This window comes from Halichondria panicea, chromosome 7 (assembly GCF_963675165.1).
Source record: "Halichondria panicea chromosome 7, odHalPani1.1, whole genome shotgun sequence".
NCBI lineage: Eukaryota > Metazoa > Porifera > Demospongiae > Suberitida > Halichondriidae > Halichondria > Halichondria panicea.
The window spans coordinates 6516139-6531491 of record NC_087383.1 but is presented as its reverse complement, the minus strand read 5'-3'; the positions used below and the strand labels follow the sequence as shown (position 1 = coordinate 6531491).

Sequence of the window (15353 nt, the reverse complement as noted above, 5' to 3'; positions counted from 1 at the left end):
GTACTGGTGACCTGCATGGAATGATGTCGTGGATGGAAGCTGGTAGAGATGGACCTGAAACACAGTCTATATACTATGTATTGTACATGTTCATGACGTTGTAACGGATTGGAGTTATGCTCTCGTCGGATTTCTTGTTTCCACGCTTTTTTGTGGTTCCCCTGGCCAATCCTAGCAATTTTTCACATTGCAAATGTTTTTCTAGTCGGATTTCCTTTCTTTTTCAATACAAGTGGAACGTCAAGAGGCAGTACAGAAGTTCAAGAAGAGAAGACAGGACTAATCAGATATCTTCTTGAATATCTCTGGACTAATAATTATACTGAGTAATATTGCTTGATATTATGTTGAATTTGTGAATCAGTATTAAATGACAGCCATTTTAAGAGCATGATATATATAGCCAGTGCATATAGCATGCTTGTCAGAGAAAGGGAGCTAGAGCTGAACAGTGTGAAGAAAAGCAACACCTCCAGGCTCTGGAAAAGCACTGCACTGATTTTAGGCAGAGGTATTTTAGGCGCACGGTTTCTTAGCCACGCCTATCTGCAATTGCTGAGTCATTAAAGATGGCGGAATTGTCTAGGTAAGAGAAATAGAGACTGAGAGGTCATCTGCCTCGTGGAAGCAATCGCAAATCTGAAGAAACACTTTGTAATCCAGGTTGTAACCGTTTGGAAACCCTGTGCAGAATGTCCTGGAGAGGGCTGCACTTGGAGTAAATGCTGGGCAAGAAACTTACTCACTTACTTACTTACTTAGTCAGTCAGACAAAGAGCGGTGAAACGTAGAAATAGTGCAATTTTTAAAATGACAATATCCATACATTTAAACGTTCATGGATTATGAAATGAGAGATACAAAGAGAGAAAATGCTAAATAAACTATCTGTCCATTCAGTTTCTTGATGTGGCCTTTCTCTGCAGAGATAGAACAGTTTGAACATGAGTTGAAATATTGCTAAACACGGGCAAACCCACTGCCAATCCTATGTAAAACCTACTGGTTTTACTAATACACTTGCACTGTATCACAGCCACGCACGTGCCATGTGACATTGCTGGGCAGTCATTTTAACCTAGAAGAAGTATAATTATAGTGTTTCAAAGTATTCCATTAGTGATTGTAATGAGCCACAATGGTATTGATTGAAAAACATGTGTTCCTGATTTCAAGTATCAACTACGCTAATTAATTTATGTGTTTATTTGTACCTCTATGCAGAGGTGAAGAGGTTATAATTTCACAATTTTTAGTTATAGGCCAAGCATAGGAATAGGTTCATCGTGATGTCTTATTGCCTAGTATAACTGTCACTCGTGCTTTGCAGGCAGTCGTGCATTTACTGGCACAGACTCGTGATAATCTTCAGTATTATAATATCTATGGATAATATCATAATAACAGATAAATATTGTCCAGTCAGTAATTTGATGTTGCCTTTCCCTGCGGAGAGAGAGCAGGTTTAATAATACAATAGCACAATATACAACTATTAATCGATCCTTTGTTGTACAACTTATACTTGTGCTATAATACTTCTTTTAATTACATACATTTTGTTATGACATCATCATATTTCTAGGGAGGAGGGTCCCAGGACGCCCTCCCTCTCTACGAAACCCTGCCAGTATTAGTGAATGATGCATGATGGGGGAATTGCGTATAATTATAATAAGAAAAGTGGAGCCTTAGAGGTCATCTGCCTCGTGAAAGTGAACACAATTCTGAGAAAAACGCCCATTGTCCAAGTTGTATAGTCGACTAGAAGCTGTATCCTGAACATGTTTGTATAAATTAATGACTTTCCAAGAATATTACTTACTACACTTATTCAAGATACTAATCCGACTTTTAATTGCCTTAATGGTTCTAATTAATATTTTGTTTTAAAAGAGTGGGAACAATCACTGCATGCCTGTAACTGTATTACTGCATGGATTTAGTGCAGATAGTTATACTAAGTAATAGTCAGTCAGACAAAACACGATGAAATTTGAAAATAGTGCAATTTTTCATAAGGTATAGCTATAAGTGTACTTTAAGCCTGTCTAAGCTCTATAGTAGATTGTTTTTGCTTCAAATGGTTGTCACACTCCTCTTCTGCTATAATTATAGTGGCGCATGTTTCCTCTTCTGATACACTGGAGCACGATATATAGAAAGCAAGCACATGCATGCTGTTTATCCTTTAGTCCATTTTCAAAACGGATTGCTGGTTGTCAATTAACGTTTTTCTTGTCTTTTTTTTGGGGTCAAAACCTTTTAGTAGCCTTCTGCAAGCTCTCCTGGTGTTCTGGAGTCTTATTTCTTTGTCTTTTAGCCGGCCTCCGAAAGGGTGAGCAGCAGTATTGATCGAAAGTGCCTGGAAATCAATAATTGAACTTCAATTATTCATGGCGTTTGAGCGTCATCTGCTCAAGTTGCAATACTTCGTAGCGTTCCCTCGAACATATCTCCGGATAGAAAATAGCTAAGAGGTCAATCTTGGTATCATTTTGAAGCTTAGAGAACACTTTATCCGATTCAACAATAAAAATAAACTTGGGTATACCCACGTTAAGTGTTGTTTTTCTAGGCCCTGTCAATCTGAGGATTTGTTCTACGTTAGGAAACCTTTATAAAATTAATTATAACTATAATAATAGTTCGTTTACTATAAGTTCAAATACTTTGTCTCCGTGGCTTATGCCCTCTATTCCGTTGTTGAGAAGGCTTGCACACCATTCTGAAGCCAGAAGAGGCTACTTCTACAATGGTCATATGGTCGTAGTTAATTTGGAAGCACAAATTTAAAGATTTTCCATGGTCTGTACAGAAAACAAGTTCAAACATTCCGACCATACGACCATTATAGAGGTAGGTGAGAGCTAGCCTCTCCTGGTTTCAGACTATAATTATAGTATGCAAATAAGCCTTCCTAATAGAGGGCCACAGCTAGCTAGCTAATCTTCACAATGGGCATACAATAGATAGTACATGGGCGTGGACGGACCACACCTATAATGATACCATGGCCATGCAAGCCGTATTTTAATCGGCCTGGATTCGAGACTAATTCCTAACATGCGCACCACTATAGGAGATGTGACCAGGGATGGACTAACTCCACTGGGACTGGCAGTCAGAGAGGGGCACCTGGACATGATAAAGTTCCTCATCATGAAATGCAATGTGGCTGTTAATGGTAAGTTAGTATAGTAATTATTATTTTGTGCATTTATTATGCTGTATACCGGGTTGTCAAATACTAACAATTTAAATAGGTTGTACATTTATGAACACCTTGCTAACCTAGCTACTGGTATGTACAGTATGCCTCGATTCCTTGATAAGAGGTATAGGGCCTGCACTGGTCACTGTTTTGCATCGTTATTATAGTAACTTGTTAGTGTATAACAATTAAAACATGCATGAGTGTATACGGAAACCCATGTGGTGATTTATTTACTTGGAATGCCATCGCAGCCTAATATTATTTTCAGAAGAGTGCGTAGCAAAACTTGTCCATGGACTCTGCGCAGTTAAGGCCTGGGTCAGGCACTGATAAGATTAATTTTATTCATTGCCAACATTTTATGTAGATCATGTAGATCATGTAGTGTTAATGAGATTCATAATGTTTATTAATGTTATTCATTGCATGTGACGTCATAAGGTCAATGTATTTGCTTAGCTAGCTGCTAGAACTATTATAGATTATCTTTGGCAACAAATACGGCGGACTTAAACAAGGTAAGAGTAGCTGTTTAGGCCCTCAAAAGATAGAGTATGTTGTTACACTACAAAAAAAATTAATCAATTTAACAATTTTTTTAATGGTCAAAACAATTGAAACTGAGGTGACATTTATTAATGTAGCTTTAACGAAGTACAAAAAGCGTCAATTCAACTTTTATGTAATAATTATAACAACTATTTAAAAATACTTATAAGTATTAATGTATAAATGTAGTTTTAACATTATTATTGCTAGGTTAAAACTATTGTGTTTTATTGTCAAATCTACTTAAGCCATACATTAAAACAACCATTAAGAAAAATACTTATTATAATAAATAAGACTCATTATAGCTAAATAAATTCCTAAAACAACGATTTACAAATGAATCGGTATAACAATTATTATTCAATTCAATAAATAACATGTTAATACAAAAATAGTGATAGGAAACGTTCGTGACAACTGAGTGAGACAATGGTATACAATGTTAAATTAAAAGGACAGTTTTAAATTAATTAGCCCAAGGAATAGTTCTTCTTGGTGTAACATACTGGACTCACAAGTATAGCAGACCGATCACTCTTGACCACACAGAGTCCACCTATAATAGTAAATACATCATTGTTATTGATATTAATTATTACCGTGTATTATCAATCACCGAGAGGATATCCAACAATGACGCCACTTCTATCCATTCGTCTGTTTGTTTCGTTTGTTCTCGCATGTCAAGCTTGCCAGTTTAAGGAATTTCTGTAGGAAAAAGTATATGCTTAGAGTGCTTAGAGGTATATTGACAGTGACAGTGTTCACCAGAAAACTAGACACTTTATGTTTGTCCCTCACCTCTCACAGAAGTATCATCATCCACTTGGTGTAGTCACAGTCATACCTATTAAAGCCTTGTAATTATACTGTTGAGAACATTTCATGTCTGTCCCTCACCTCTCACAGAACTAAAAGTATCATCATCCACTTGGTGTAGTCACAGTCATACCTATTAAAGTCTTATAATTATATACTGTTGAGAACACTTCATGTCTGTCCCTCACCTCTCACAGAAGTATCATCACAGTCGGATTTATAGCAGCAAATGTCCAGCATATAGAAAGGGTAATCGTCTTCTCTTTTCTTGGAGCACATGGTTTCACAGCTCTAGATCTACTGAGCATGCGCAATCTTAGACTTAGCATAGCCACGCCCACAATTTCATTTTAGTTTCTAGGTCCTCTAATATCTATGGTTCTATGCAAACTTGTACATTTCCTTACAATGTTCATGACTGTATATAATTTCACATCACTCATGCTATTATAAATGGATTGTTAAAAATATTGATTGTATATAATTATATGTGTGCCTGTGTTAGAACAAATATTATTATTGTTAAATCTAAATTTATATATTGTATTCTAACATGCTGCATGATAGAGTTTCAAATATAATTTAATCAAAATGAGTTTGTTAGTTTGATTTAAGATATCAATAATAGATTGTATGTAAATTATTGTAGAAATAAAAGACATTGTGTGATTCTACAATATTTTAAGTTAAAACCACATATACTGATTATTTTAACGTTGTCTTTTTATTTTACTAAACATTAAGTTGATTCAACTGTTTAAGAATAGTGTTAAAACGACTATGCAATGTAGTTTCAAACAAAATTTTTTGCAGTGTATGATTATGTTTCCTTGATGGGAAGTAAAAATGTCCAAAACTTTCTTAGCTATGCTAGCTTCTTTAGCTCTGACAGCCACCCTAGAGGTAGGCTATTTTGTGTATCTCAAGAATACAATAATTCCTACTCTTCCCATCAAGGATACTAGTACCTAGCTATGAGATGTTCATCTAGCCTTGTTTTTGAAGCTTAATCTTGGCATCTTCAACGCCGTATTTGCACTTCTCTTTCTGAAAGTGGCATGACGTCATCACCATTTATGGGACTAATTAGCATAATTGAATCAATCTAATTAGTTTTTTGGAAAAAGAAAACATTGAGCTTCATTTTGGATCATTTTGATGCAGCATACACTGTATATTGCAAATAATACAGCAGTATGAACATAGTGTAAATTTTGGTATTGAAATCTGGACCCGGGCCTTAAGTGCGCAGAGGAGTGTTGCTACTCTACTTAGTAGATATATCTCTACACTATAGTTATAACGCTAGCTGGCTTTAGTGCAACTACCACCTAGCTTTTTGTAGTAATTGTACCTGTTGTTTTGATGTATCAACTTCAATGGGTTCGCCTATAAGTTAGTTAGTTGACTGTTCATAGCAGCTAACTAGCTCTAAGCAAGTCTATTATGGGACTTATACTCTGGCTGAAGATGGGATTTTCCCTATAATATTATTATAGTCTTACTGCACAACGTGTGACCGGAAGTGGGCGTAACTCCCAAAAACATTCGCGCTGTGCGCTCGTTAATTTGAAGATATACTACTAAGTCAAGTTCAGTCGGTAGAGCATCAGACTGAGGATCATGGGTTTGAGCCCCACATTGGATGAATTTTTTTTGCTGGTATTGCCCTTTCTATGTGCAATGAAAACACCGAAGGTGATAATGCCGTGCCAATGCCAATGAAGCTATACTGTATATACTAGCAGACTATATAATTATTACAAACAATCTCAGTCATGTATACATGCAGTTACAACAAGTGTTGCAAGCCTCTCGCCATGTTTTTGCTTTCGCTCAAAAGTATTAGAGTGTTATAATAGTTATAGAAGAGGTAAATAATTTGCAATGCGCTTTGATTGTTTCACAAGAAAGGGGTGTCCACATAATACCGTAGAAACTGGATTATTAGCGCTTAATCGACTATAAGCGTATATTTATTTTAAGCGCATGCTCAACTGCAGGCTTTAATTGAAGCGCTTTTCCGAAGGTTATTAGTTAATTAGTTAGCTTGTACAGTGCATGATAGCTATAATTATAGCTGGTGATATCCATATGGAAGGACTCTCTGGGCATGCTGTTATACCTTGTCTGATCATGCTGAGAGAATGTGAGACATGAATGAGGTCCTTTTATTCCAAGTTCCTGGTCAATATGAATGTTTTTGTAATACGAATTTAAATGGTGTAAATGAACTGTAAAACTGAACTGTAACATAATACTATGATAATATTATTATAGATCCAGTTAGCAGGGGCGTAGGCAAGGGAGGTGCTTGAGCACCCCCCTGCCTGACTCTATACTACATGTATATTATAGCTTACTTGAAGATCCAGTTGAGCTCAGCACTCTATGCAGATTTAGCTTAATTGTTATAGCTGCATAATTATACTGAACTACCTATTCTATATAGCTATTCACCTAAGAGAGTAGTTTTTAGTTAGTAGCTGGACTCACGTTATGAAAGATAATGTTTTGCATGCATGCTGGTTTTGCAAACTGCATGGAAGGTCATATATATAGGGTTCAGCTATTCACTTCCTGCATGCAGCATAGGTGGAGCTCAATATACGTTCAGCTATACACTTCGTTTTATATCTATGCGCTAGCTAGCTGCCTTGCACAGTGCATAGAGGACTGCACTCATCATCGAACATCCAAGAGACTTGCCAATACTGACCTCCAGATGTATGCCCCTTCAGGCTTGCACATGCAGTTGCACAGTTGCAGCCCCTTGTTTCTTTGTTTCTTTATGTAATAATATTATATCCTGTAAGTCTCCCAATTGAGATGGACAAAGGAGCCTTGCTTACAGTGAAGGCTCTTTCTTTTGTAGCATCATGAAGGCAGTACAGCTTTGCATGCTGAGTTATTGTTAGAATGCTGTATCAACGTCAGAATAACCGAATTATAGGACAATGTAATGTTTTATAATTATAATTATGTCTAGGATGTACATGAGATCTCTCACTCTACGATCCCCCAGCTCATAACAGCCTATAATTATAATTATGCACATCACAAATAACACAACTATCAACGTTGACTTTTATAGGTTTCTAGCCATGTTTTCTTGGATTTTGATAATGGATTTGCAGTTATGGCTAATTTTACACAGTGACCGCTGTTGTAACAAAGTTATGAGTTAGCCTTGCACTAAAGCGCTATAGCTTTTTGTATTATAGCTAGTCAGTCAGAAAAAATCTCAAAGCTGTACTGCCGGAGTGCAGCAACCAGTGCGTGCTATAACTATATAGTGCAGTTACACCACATTCCTAATAATTATAGAGTCTAGTTTTGTGTTTCATAATACAGTTATAGTACATGTCACTACTATATACGTCCTATGCATGTAGAAACATAATATTATTATCGTAAACTAATTAACGCACATGCACTAACTGTAAGCCAGGTACTCACTCAGTGATTTGTTATTCCTGTCACAGATGGCATCCTGACAGATAGTGCACTATTGTTAGCATGCAAAAGATCCGACGCTGAATTTATTGAGTATCTTCTGAATGTCGTTGGCTGTGATCCCAATATCAAAGATGACGATGGACACACACCACTATTTCTTGCAGGTAGCAAAGAAATCATTCTACTCTTGTTGCAACATGGAGCTACTGCTGAAAATGCATATTCCCAGCATCGCAAAGCTCTTGGTAAAGTGTTTTCAAAGGATCCACTGAAAAACCCAGTGAAGATACTTGTTATCGGTCACGGTGGAGAAGGAAAGAGCACTCTCATTGAAGCAATGGAACATGAGCCAACTGCACTCACATCTCTAGTCAATATTTTCGTGTCTCCTAAAGAAGTCGATGGAGTCAGCCAGAAAACAGCCGGAATCATCCCTCGATTATTCAAGAGCCGTGTATTTGGAGATGTGTTGGTCTATGACTTTGCTGGTCAAGAGGTCTACTACAGCAGTCACGCTGCCATTATCAAGAACACCGTCGATGCATGTCGGCCCATTATTGTCCTAGTCCTAGGGCTCCATAAAGATGACACCTACACCACTCACTCTGTCTCCTATTGGTTGGGCATCATTGCTAACCAGTGTGCCAATATGGAGGGCAAAGCACCACTCATTGTGGTAGGTAGCCATGCTGATTGCTTAACTGACGATCAGAAGATTTCAAAGAAAGAAGAGATTGTTTTGGAAGCTGTTTCGAGATATCCGACCCTGGATCTGCTGAAGTTCATTCCCATGGATAATCGCTACTCCAACTCTAGTGGCATGAAGATATTGCGAGCCACTGTCGGCCCTGCTTGCGCCAGCATTCGATCAACGTTGGCTGTTTCTTTAAATGCACACATGTTTCTGATTTACCTTGTTGGCAAGGATGAGATTGCGTTATCACTGGAGCAAGTTCAGCAACAAAGAAATAAGGATTTCAGTCAAGTCCTCTCCAAGAAGCACAAAGAAGTTGTACCATTCATTCCGACAACCATTCCTCGTCTTGTTGATATCTGTGTTCAGCTCAATGACAAAAGTCACATCCTCTTTCTACACAATGCCAGCTCACCAGAGAAGAGCTTCATTGTCATCAAGAAAGAAGAGCTCCTGGGTAAAGTCAATGGCACCATATTTGCTCCAGAAGATTTTGATCAGCACTGTCAACTCTCCACAAGCACAAGCACTGGTGTTGTACCTTGCTCCAAGCTGGCTGCTCAATTCCCTAACTTGGACACTGACATGCTCACTGGATTTTTGATTAATCTCGAGTTTGCTGTGCCCATTGAAGACCCGGAAGTCCTCCGTCTTATCAATCAGCATCGAACAGACGCTGGTAAATCTGTACCACCTGATGAGAAATATCTCTTCTGTCCTGCCCTCATCCGGTTAGAAGTTGACACAAAAGTGTTCAAGCATTGCGATGACCTTGCTTATCATTTTGGTTGGGTTATGTCGTGCTCTCACAAGAACCAGTTTTTGGACGCTCGATTTCTCCACGTTCTCCTGCTTCGAATATCTCTCTCCCTTGGGCTTGCTCCAATCATAGATTCTGACATCCCTTTTCTGCAACGTCAATGCTCGGTCTGGAAGACTGGTGTTTGCTGGAGCACTTCATATGGTGTCAAAGTGCTAGTGGAGGTCATTAACAAGAAGAAGGTCGTTGTTTTGATGCAAGCTCGTCAAGTCTCAATGAAATTTCTCAAGCTGCGCTCTACTGTGATAAAAAAAGTTGTTGACACCTCCACTGAGATATGCTCTACTGTAGTCACTGAACAGGCCCTCCTTCCTCCTCACAGTGTGACTTACCCTCTGGAAGATACACACGTCTTTGATCTCAAGTCCCTCGCTGACAGTATTATTGGCCAAGAAATTTGTGTCGTATCAGCTAACGGTGTTGAAAACATGCCAATCAGTGATCTGCTCCAAGCTGAAGTGTACGCTGATCTCGGTGAGAATATTGTACAGCATCTGTTCAATCCAGCACACAAGGAACTGTCTGATCGATTCATCTCGGCCCTTGTAACTTGTTGGAACAAGAATCCTCGACTGGCTGATATCGTACGCACAGCTATTACTGAGAATGCCAGCGCGGCATTTCAAGAGTGCAATAATCTCGATGATGTTCTGATAGTCTGGAACAACACTGGAGATTCCAGTGGTGAAGCACTGAGAAGAATTCTGGATCCACTTAGTGTGTTTGCTGGACGAAACCCTCTCGTGAGTTAAAATGATTGCTTGGCTATACGTTGTTGTGTGCATCGCAATTAATTTCTTAAACTGTTAATTAAGGCATGAGGTAGAATTCTATTACACAGTATATAATGTATAGTTTTTGGTTAATAATTATGATGATCCTACTTATTAATTTTGGTTTCTCTATATATTTAGGAACTGGCTGGTGTTGCTGCTAAGGAGACTAGTGATGATCTACTACCAACCCCCAGACCAACAGCTAACACAGGTACTATAACTGCCAGACTAACTTACTGTAGATGCATAATAGCTATTAGCTTTATATCTGACGTTATACACGCATGTTACACTATAATTGTATTCCCCTCCTATTAGACGGGGCCACACTGACAACTATTGATCATGAGGAGAGAACTGACGTCAGACAACCCTCAAGTCCTGGTCAGAGATCTAATAATAACTGTTCGAAGTATTCTGTCTCTTATAATAATTATCATCATACCTAAAATGGAGCTATTTTTTCACTAGCTGTTTACACCCAATCTGGTACACCATGCATGCATGCAGTGACCTAGTATACTGCAACTGACCCCCTATAATCTGCCAGTTTGAATATCAATGCTCAACTCCTTGTAGGCACAGCCTCTGATGAGGGAGGAGTTGGTCTACAAGAGTTAATGGACAAGTACCATGTCGATACCGTCCAACTTGATAGAGAGATCCCTGATAATGAAGTCGCAGTCATAGCTGCCTATTTCGACAGTGTGGAGCTCTACTCTCAAGCAATGGGTCTGAGTGCCGCTGATCAAACTACTGTGAGAACTACCCTCCTTCAATACGATGCTCAGACGGCCATGACCAGGTGCTTGTCAATATGGAAACAACTCTACTCTTTCAAGGCCACATTCAGAGCACTGTTGGAGCTGCTACTGAGGCTAAATAGAACTGAAGTAGCTGCTCAAGTCTGTCAGTACTTGACTCAGAATGTAAGTACACACTTTTAAGTATACTTGTCATGCCATAATTATTAATACATTGATCATGTGCATTATGCATTTTTGAAATTACAATGCTTATTAATTTTTGGGGTTAGTTTTTTGCCAGCTAAATTATGTAGCTATATAGATGTCCATTATAATTATACTATACCTGAGTCCTATACCTTATAATTATCTTCTAATTTATCGGACAGCAAAAAATAATTATTTTTGAAATTGTCCGGGTATAATTGGAACAGATTTTTATAGAGCATGCAAAGTGTCTGGAATAATTAATTAGAACAAGCAAGCAGCTTGCATGCATGCGAGCTAGCTAAGTTTAATAGAACAGTGTGCGACTGAATAGTTGCACTAGCTATATAAACTAGCTCTCAAGCTATCAACTGCAGTACTCTAAGTCTTACTTGCCGTCTATGAATGAAACTCAACTTTTCAAATAATTGTCAGGATATTTAGTAATATTGAAGCACTGCATGGAGTGTCCGTTGTATTAGAACAAAGAAAATTGCCCAAAAGAATGTCTGGGGTAATTAGAAGTGTCCGATAAATGTGACAGGGCCTAGGAAAACCCCCCTTAACGCGGCACTAATTAAATTAGGCTATAGGCCAATTTAGTAGAAATGAAAAACATGGGCAAAAAATTTTTTTTTTCACAGGTGCTAACTTCAACCTTTCCTCTACCTACCTGTAAAAATTTGGGTCTCTACGAAGCTTTAAACAGGTCAAGCGCGGACGTTGAAGAAACTCACCGAACGTTCATTTTTTATAATGAAATTTACTGTCTACGTGAGGGGAAATACCCTGGGAATTTCCCTATTATTGTTAATTATTTTTAACAAATAAAAGATGACAACTTGTACAGGACTATTTCATCAGCCCAGTACTTACAATCATCAAGAGGAGCCAGGTATATTATAGCTCCACTTCTTAACAAACATAATTTAGCAACAGAAATAGATTAGAAAGAGCAGCTATCTAGCTAGCTAGCTTGGCGTAGATCCACTCTTGTTTCTTTAGATGTACGTATCCCGTGCCACTTGTCCTCATAAACACTCCATAACAACCTACAGATAAGTAGTAAGTTAAGATAGACACAATATCAATGTCACTTACATGCTAGCCAATAGACTAGCGTTTCTCAGGCCTCTGACACTTACCACCACCTGGGGGAACCATCAATATAAATGTTATACGACAATTCCACGCAGTTTCCTGGGCCCTCCATGATGTGATCACCCATCCCATCAGGCCTGTTACTACTAAGCACAATGGCAGTGATACCAGTACTAAATTAAAGGAGGAAAGCTTCTTATAAGGCTACTAATAAGTTGGATCAAGCCTTAGATCGATACGGACGAATACTAAGTGAAAGGCTACCTATAATAGATCACTTAGGCTTCCTTTAAGCTGTATGAACGACAGAGACACTTTCTGTAGGCTCCATACAAGTGAGGGATCTTTTATAAGACTGATACATTACACAGATAATAAGTACAAGCTTATAACAAGACATGAGAGCTTACCATTCAAGCGACGGGAGTTTTTGCCTCTTTATTTCTTCGAAGATCCTTCCTAGGTGCCAAGCAATCCAGCTACATAGCTATACTAGCTAGCTAGAGAGTCCTAGAACGCCTAGCCTTCATCTAACTAACTTGTCTTCTCCAGAACATCTTTTACGAAGCTTTATGAGAGTATACGGAAGTGCCCGGAAGGCAATAATTGAACTTCAATTATTCATGACGTTTGAGCGTTTTACTCAAGAGGGCGTTGCAATACCTTCGTAGCGTTCCCTCGAACATATCTCCGGATAGAAAATAGCTAGGAGGTCGATCTTGGTATCATTTTGAAGCTTAGAGAACGCTTTATCCGATTCAACAATAAAAATAAACTTGGGTACACCCGCGTTAAGGGGTGTTTTCCTAGGCCCTGTCACAAATACGGTAATTATCTAGCTAATAATTATTGTACTGGTTCATAAAGTTCACCTTGTATCGTCCTGCGGTTAACATGCAGTCGTAATCATTACACACGGTTGTATAATAACTAACTGAGTCCTCCCACACAGTCATGATGATGGAGATGGAGCAGTTCTAACTATCAATGATCTAATGCTGAACACTAACAATAATTATTATACGTATGCTGTACCCTATAGCTTAGCTCTTTCATTTAGATTGACAGTTAACTATTACTAATGCTGATGCTGAACACTTTATTATACGTATAATTATAATTATAATTATGCTACACCCTCTATAACTTAGCTTTTTCTAGATTTACAGTTATATGTTTTGCAAAAGTTTTACATCAAAAGTGATTGTTCCGACTATTAATGAAAAGTTGGTAATTAACGATAATCTAATTTGCGATAATCAAATTTGCGTCATCCGCGGTTAATCAGTTAAAATATCACGGCTGCTTATGTGTAACGATCCTTACCTATACTCGTTATGTTATTCTATTAATAGCTATAGGTTAGTCTATTAATAGCAGCACGTGTGTTGTGCTGAATATACGTTATGATTGAATATATCATCTCTGCTTTGGATGCCTGTGTCTATGACTATAATAATATGAACATTGACTTACACTGGGCAAAAAGCTAAATTTCCTGAGATGTACAGGACAGGGCGCAATTTCCTGCACCGATCCTGAAGTTTTGCAGGATAGGTGTACGGAAGTCTACAGGAAATTGTGCCCTATTCTGCTACAGGACGGGTCAGGAAAGGTGATGTTCTTCGAGAAAGTGCAGGATTTCAGGCCTGCACTGTAGCAGGAAATTTAACTTTTCGTCCAGTGTTACATTGAACAGTACTAGGTAGTTTGGCTAACTGGTGCCGTAGTCCTGCGTGACATTTGGCGACCCTGCCAGGACCTGATGAACAGGTGCTAGTTAGCAGCTGCTTAATTAACGCTTATGACTAATCGAATCGTGAACTAAGACAACTGGAACAAGTTCAAGCAGAAACTAGACTACGCTCAGGAAGAGCTAGAGTTCAAGTAACAGAGATGGATGAACCGACCATTGAGGACTTGACATCCCAGCTTGAAAGCCTACGTGCCCAGCTACGGGAAAAGGAAGAAGTAGTGGAAAAGCTTCAATCAGTAGCAGACGAGACTAAACTGAAGTTGGAAGAGTCCCTGGACGCTGCTGAAGAAAGAATCGCAGGACTAGAGCTAGAGCTAAGTCAATTGGTGATGCGAGGTGAACTTGAGAGTCTGCGTACGCTCGAGAATTTGCGAGCAGAGCACAGACAGGTGTTCAACAAAGAAACTGATCGTAAGGAAGCTGAAACTAAACGGATGGAAACGTGGATATATGACTTGAAGAAGAGCCATGAGAACGAGAAGACCCGGCTGCTGGAGCGAATGGCCTACCTGGAAACCACACGTGGCGTTGAAGGTGAAGCTGGAATTTCGACGAGTGCCGAACCGATAGCCGATGATGACTCTTCGTCTACTAGTACCCCTGCTGATCTTGGTGAAGACACGACATTGCGTGATGACGGAGAGACGGCAATTTTGTCTGCAACGGCTCCAGTGTTTGTACCCGCTGCGACCCCTCCTACTACGATTCCTGCTGAAGTTCTTATACCCGAGTCTGATACCAGCGTCATGGGTGTGATGACCCGTCTAATGAAGGCACAAACGGATGCTATGGCTGCTCAAGCAAGAGCCGCTATTATACAACACCTTCCTCCTCTACCTCGGTTTACAGGTGAAGGCCAAGACGCTGTCGATGACAATTTTGGTAAATGGGCAGAATTATTCAAGGAGAGAGCCAAGTTCTCTGGCTGGGGTCCAGATGATCAGTTATATCACCTGAAAACACACTTGGAGAAGTCAGCCCTGGAAGCGTACGGAAACCTCCCAGATAGTAGCAAGACTGATGTCAGCAGTGCTATTGCATCTCTACGACAACGTTTCAAGCCTAGTGGAATGGAAGAGTTACGTGGATTGGAGTTCCACAGAAGAATACAAGGCGATGAGACCACTGAACAGTTGGGTCTAAGTATCTAACACCTTGGTAAAAGGACCTACCCATGCATGGGCGGCAAAGACTTTGACCGACTAC

General features: G+C 39.1%; 2 protein-coding genes and 2 long non-coding RNA genes across 6 annotated transcripts in view; 2 read left to right on the top strand and 2 right to left on the bottom strand.

The window, feature by feature from the left end:
• Positions 1 to 13607, top strand: part of LOC135338452 (uncharacterized) — a 92024-nt gene extending 78417 nt beyond the window's left edge. For both annotated transcript variants that reach the window (XM_064534589.1, XM_064534590.1), the window contains exons 4-9: positions 3083 to 3187; positions 8074 to 10304; positions 10476 to 10548; positions 10656 to 10721; positions 10917 to 11266; positions 13344 to 13607. In XM_064534589.1, the coding sequence (XP_064390659.1) occupies positions 3083 to 3187; positions 8074 to 10304; positions 10476 to 10548; positions 10656 to 10721; positions 10917 to 11266; positions 13344 to 13349 (2831 nt within the window). In that variant the 3' untranslated portion in view covers positions 13350 to 13607. The remainder of the gene's footprint in view (positions 1 to 3082; positions 3188 to 8073; positions 10305 to 10475; positions 10549 to 10655; positions 10722 to 10916; positions 11267 to 13343) is intronic.
• Positions 4111 to 5323, bottom strand: LOC135338544 (uncharacterized). Of its 2 annotated transcripts, none has more exons than XR_010395544.1 (5): positions 4777 to 5323; positions 4670 to 4721; positions 4571 to 4616; positions 4369 to 4477; positions 4111 to 4325 (listed from the first exon to the last, which is right to left on the bottom strand). It is a non-coding gene; the product is annotated as an uncharacterized LOC135338544 (long non-coding RNA). The 2 variants fall into 2 exon arrangements; XR_010395543.1 differs by having other exon boundaries at positions 4386 to 4477; positions 4777 to 5301.
• On the bottom strand, positions 12119 to 12998 carry LOC135338603 (uncharacterized). Its single transcript, XR_010395637.1, has 3 exons — positions 12802 to 12998; positions 12392 to 12441; positions 12119 to 12342 (listed from the first exon to the last, which is right to left on the bottom strand). It is a non-coding gene; the product is annotated as an uncharacterized LOC135338603 (long non-coding RNA).
• A 605-nt stretch (positions 13608 to 14212) lies between the features above and the next one.
• Positions 14213 to 15353, top strand: LOC135338499 (uncharacterized). Its single transcript, XM_064534656.1, has one exon. The coding sequence runs from the start codon at positions 14288 to 14290 to the stop codon at positions 15296 to 15298; it is 1011 nt and encodes a 336-aa protein (XP_064390726.1). The 5' UTR covers positions 14213 to 14287; the 3' UTR covers positions 15299 to 15353.

Excerpts from the sequence above, each read along its gene's own strand:
- LOC135338499 (XM_064534656.1), top strand. The coding sequence starts at position 14,288 with ATGGATGAACCGACCATTGAGGACTTGACATCCCAGCTTGAAAGCCTA.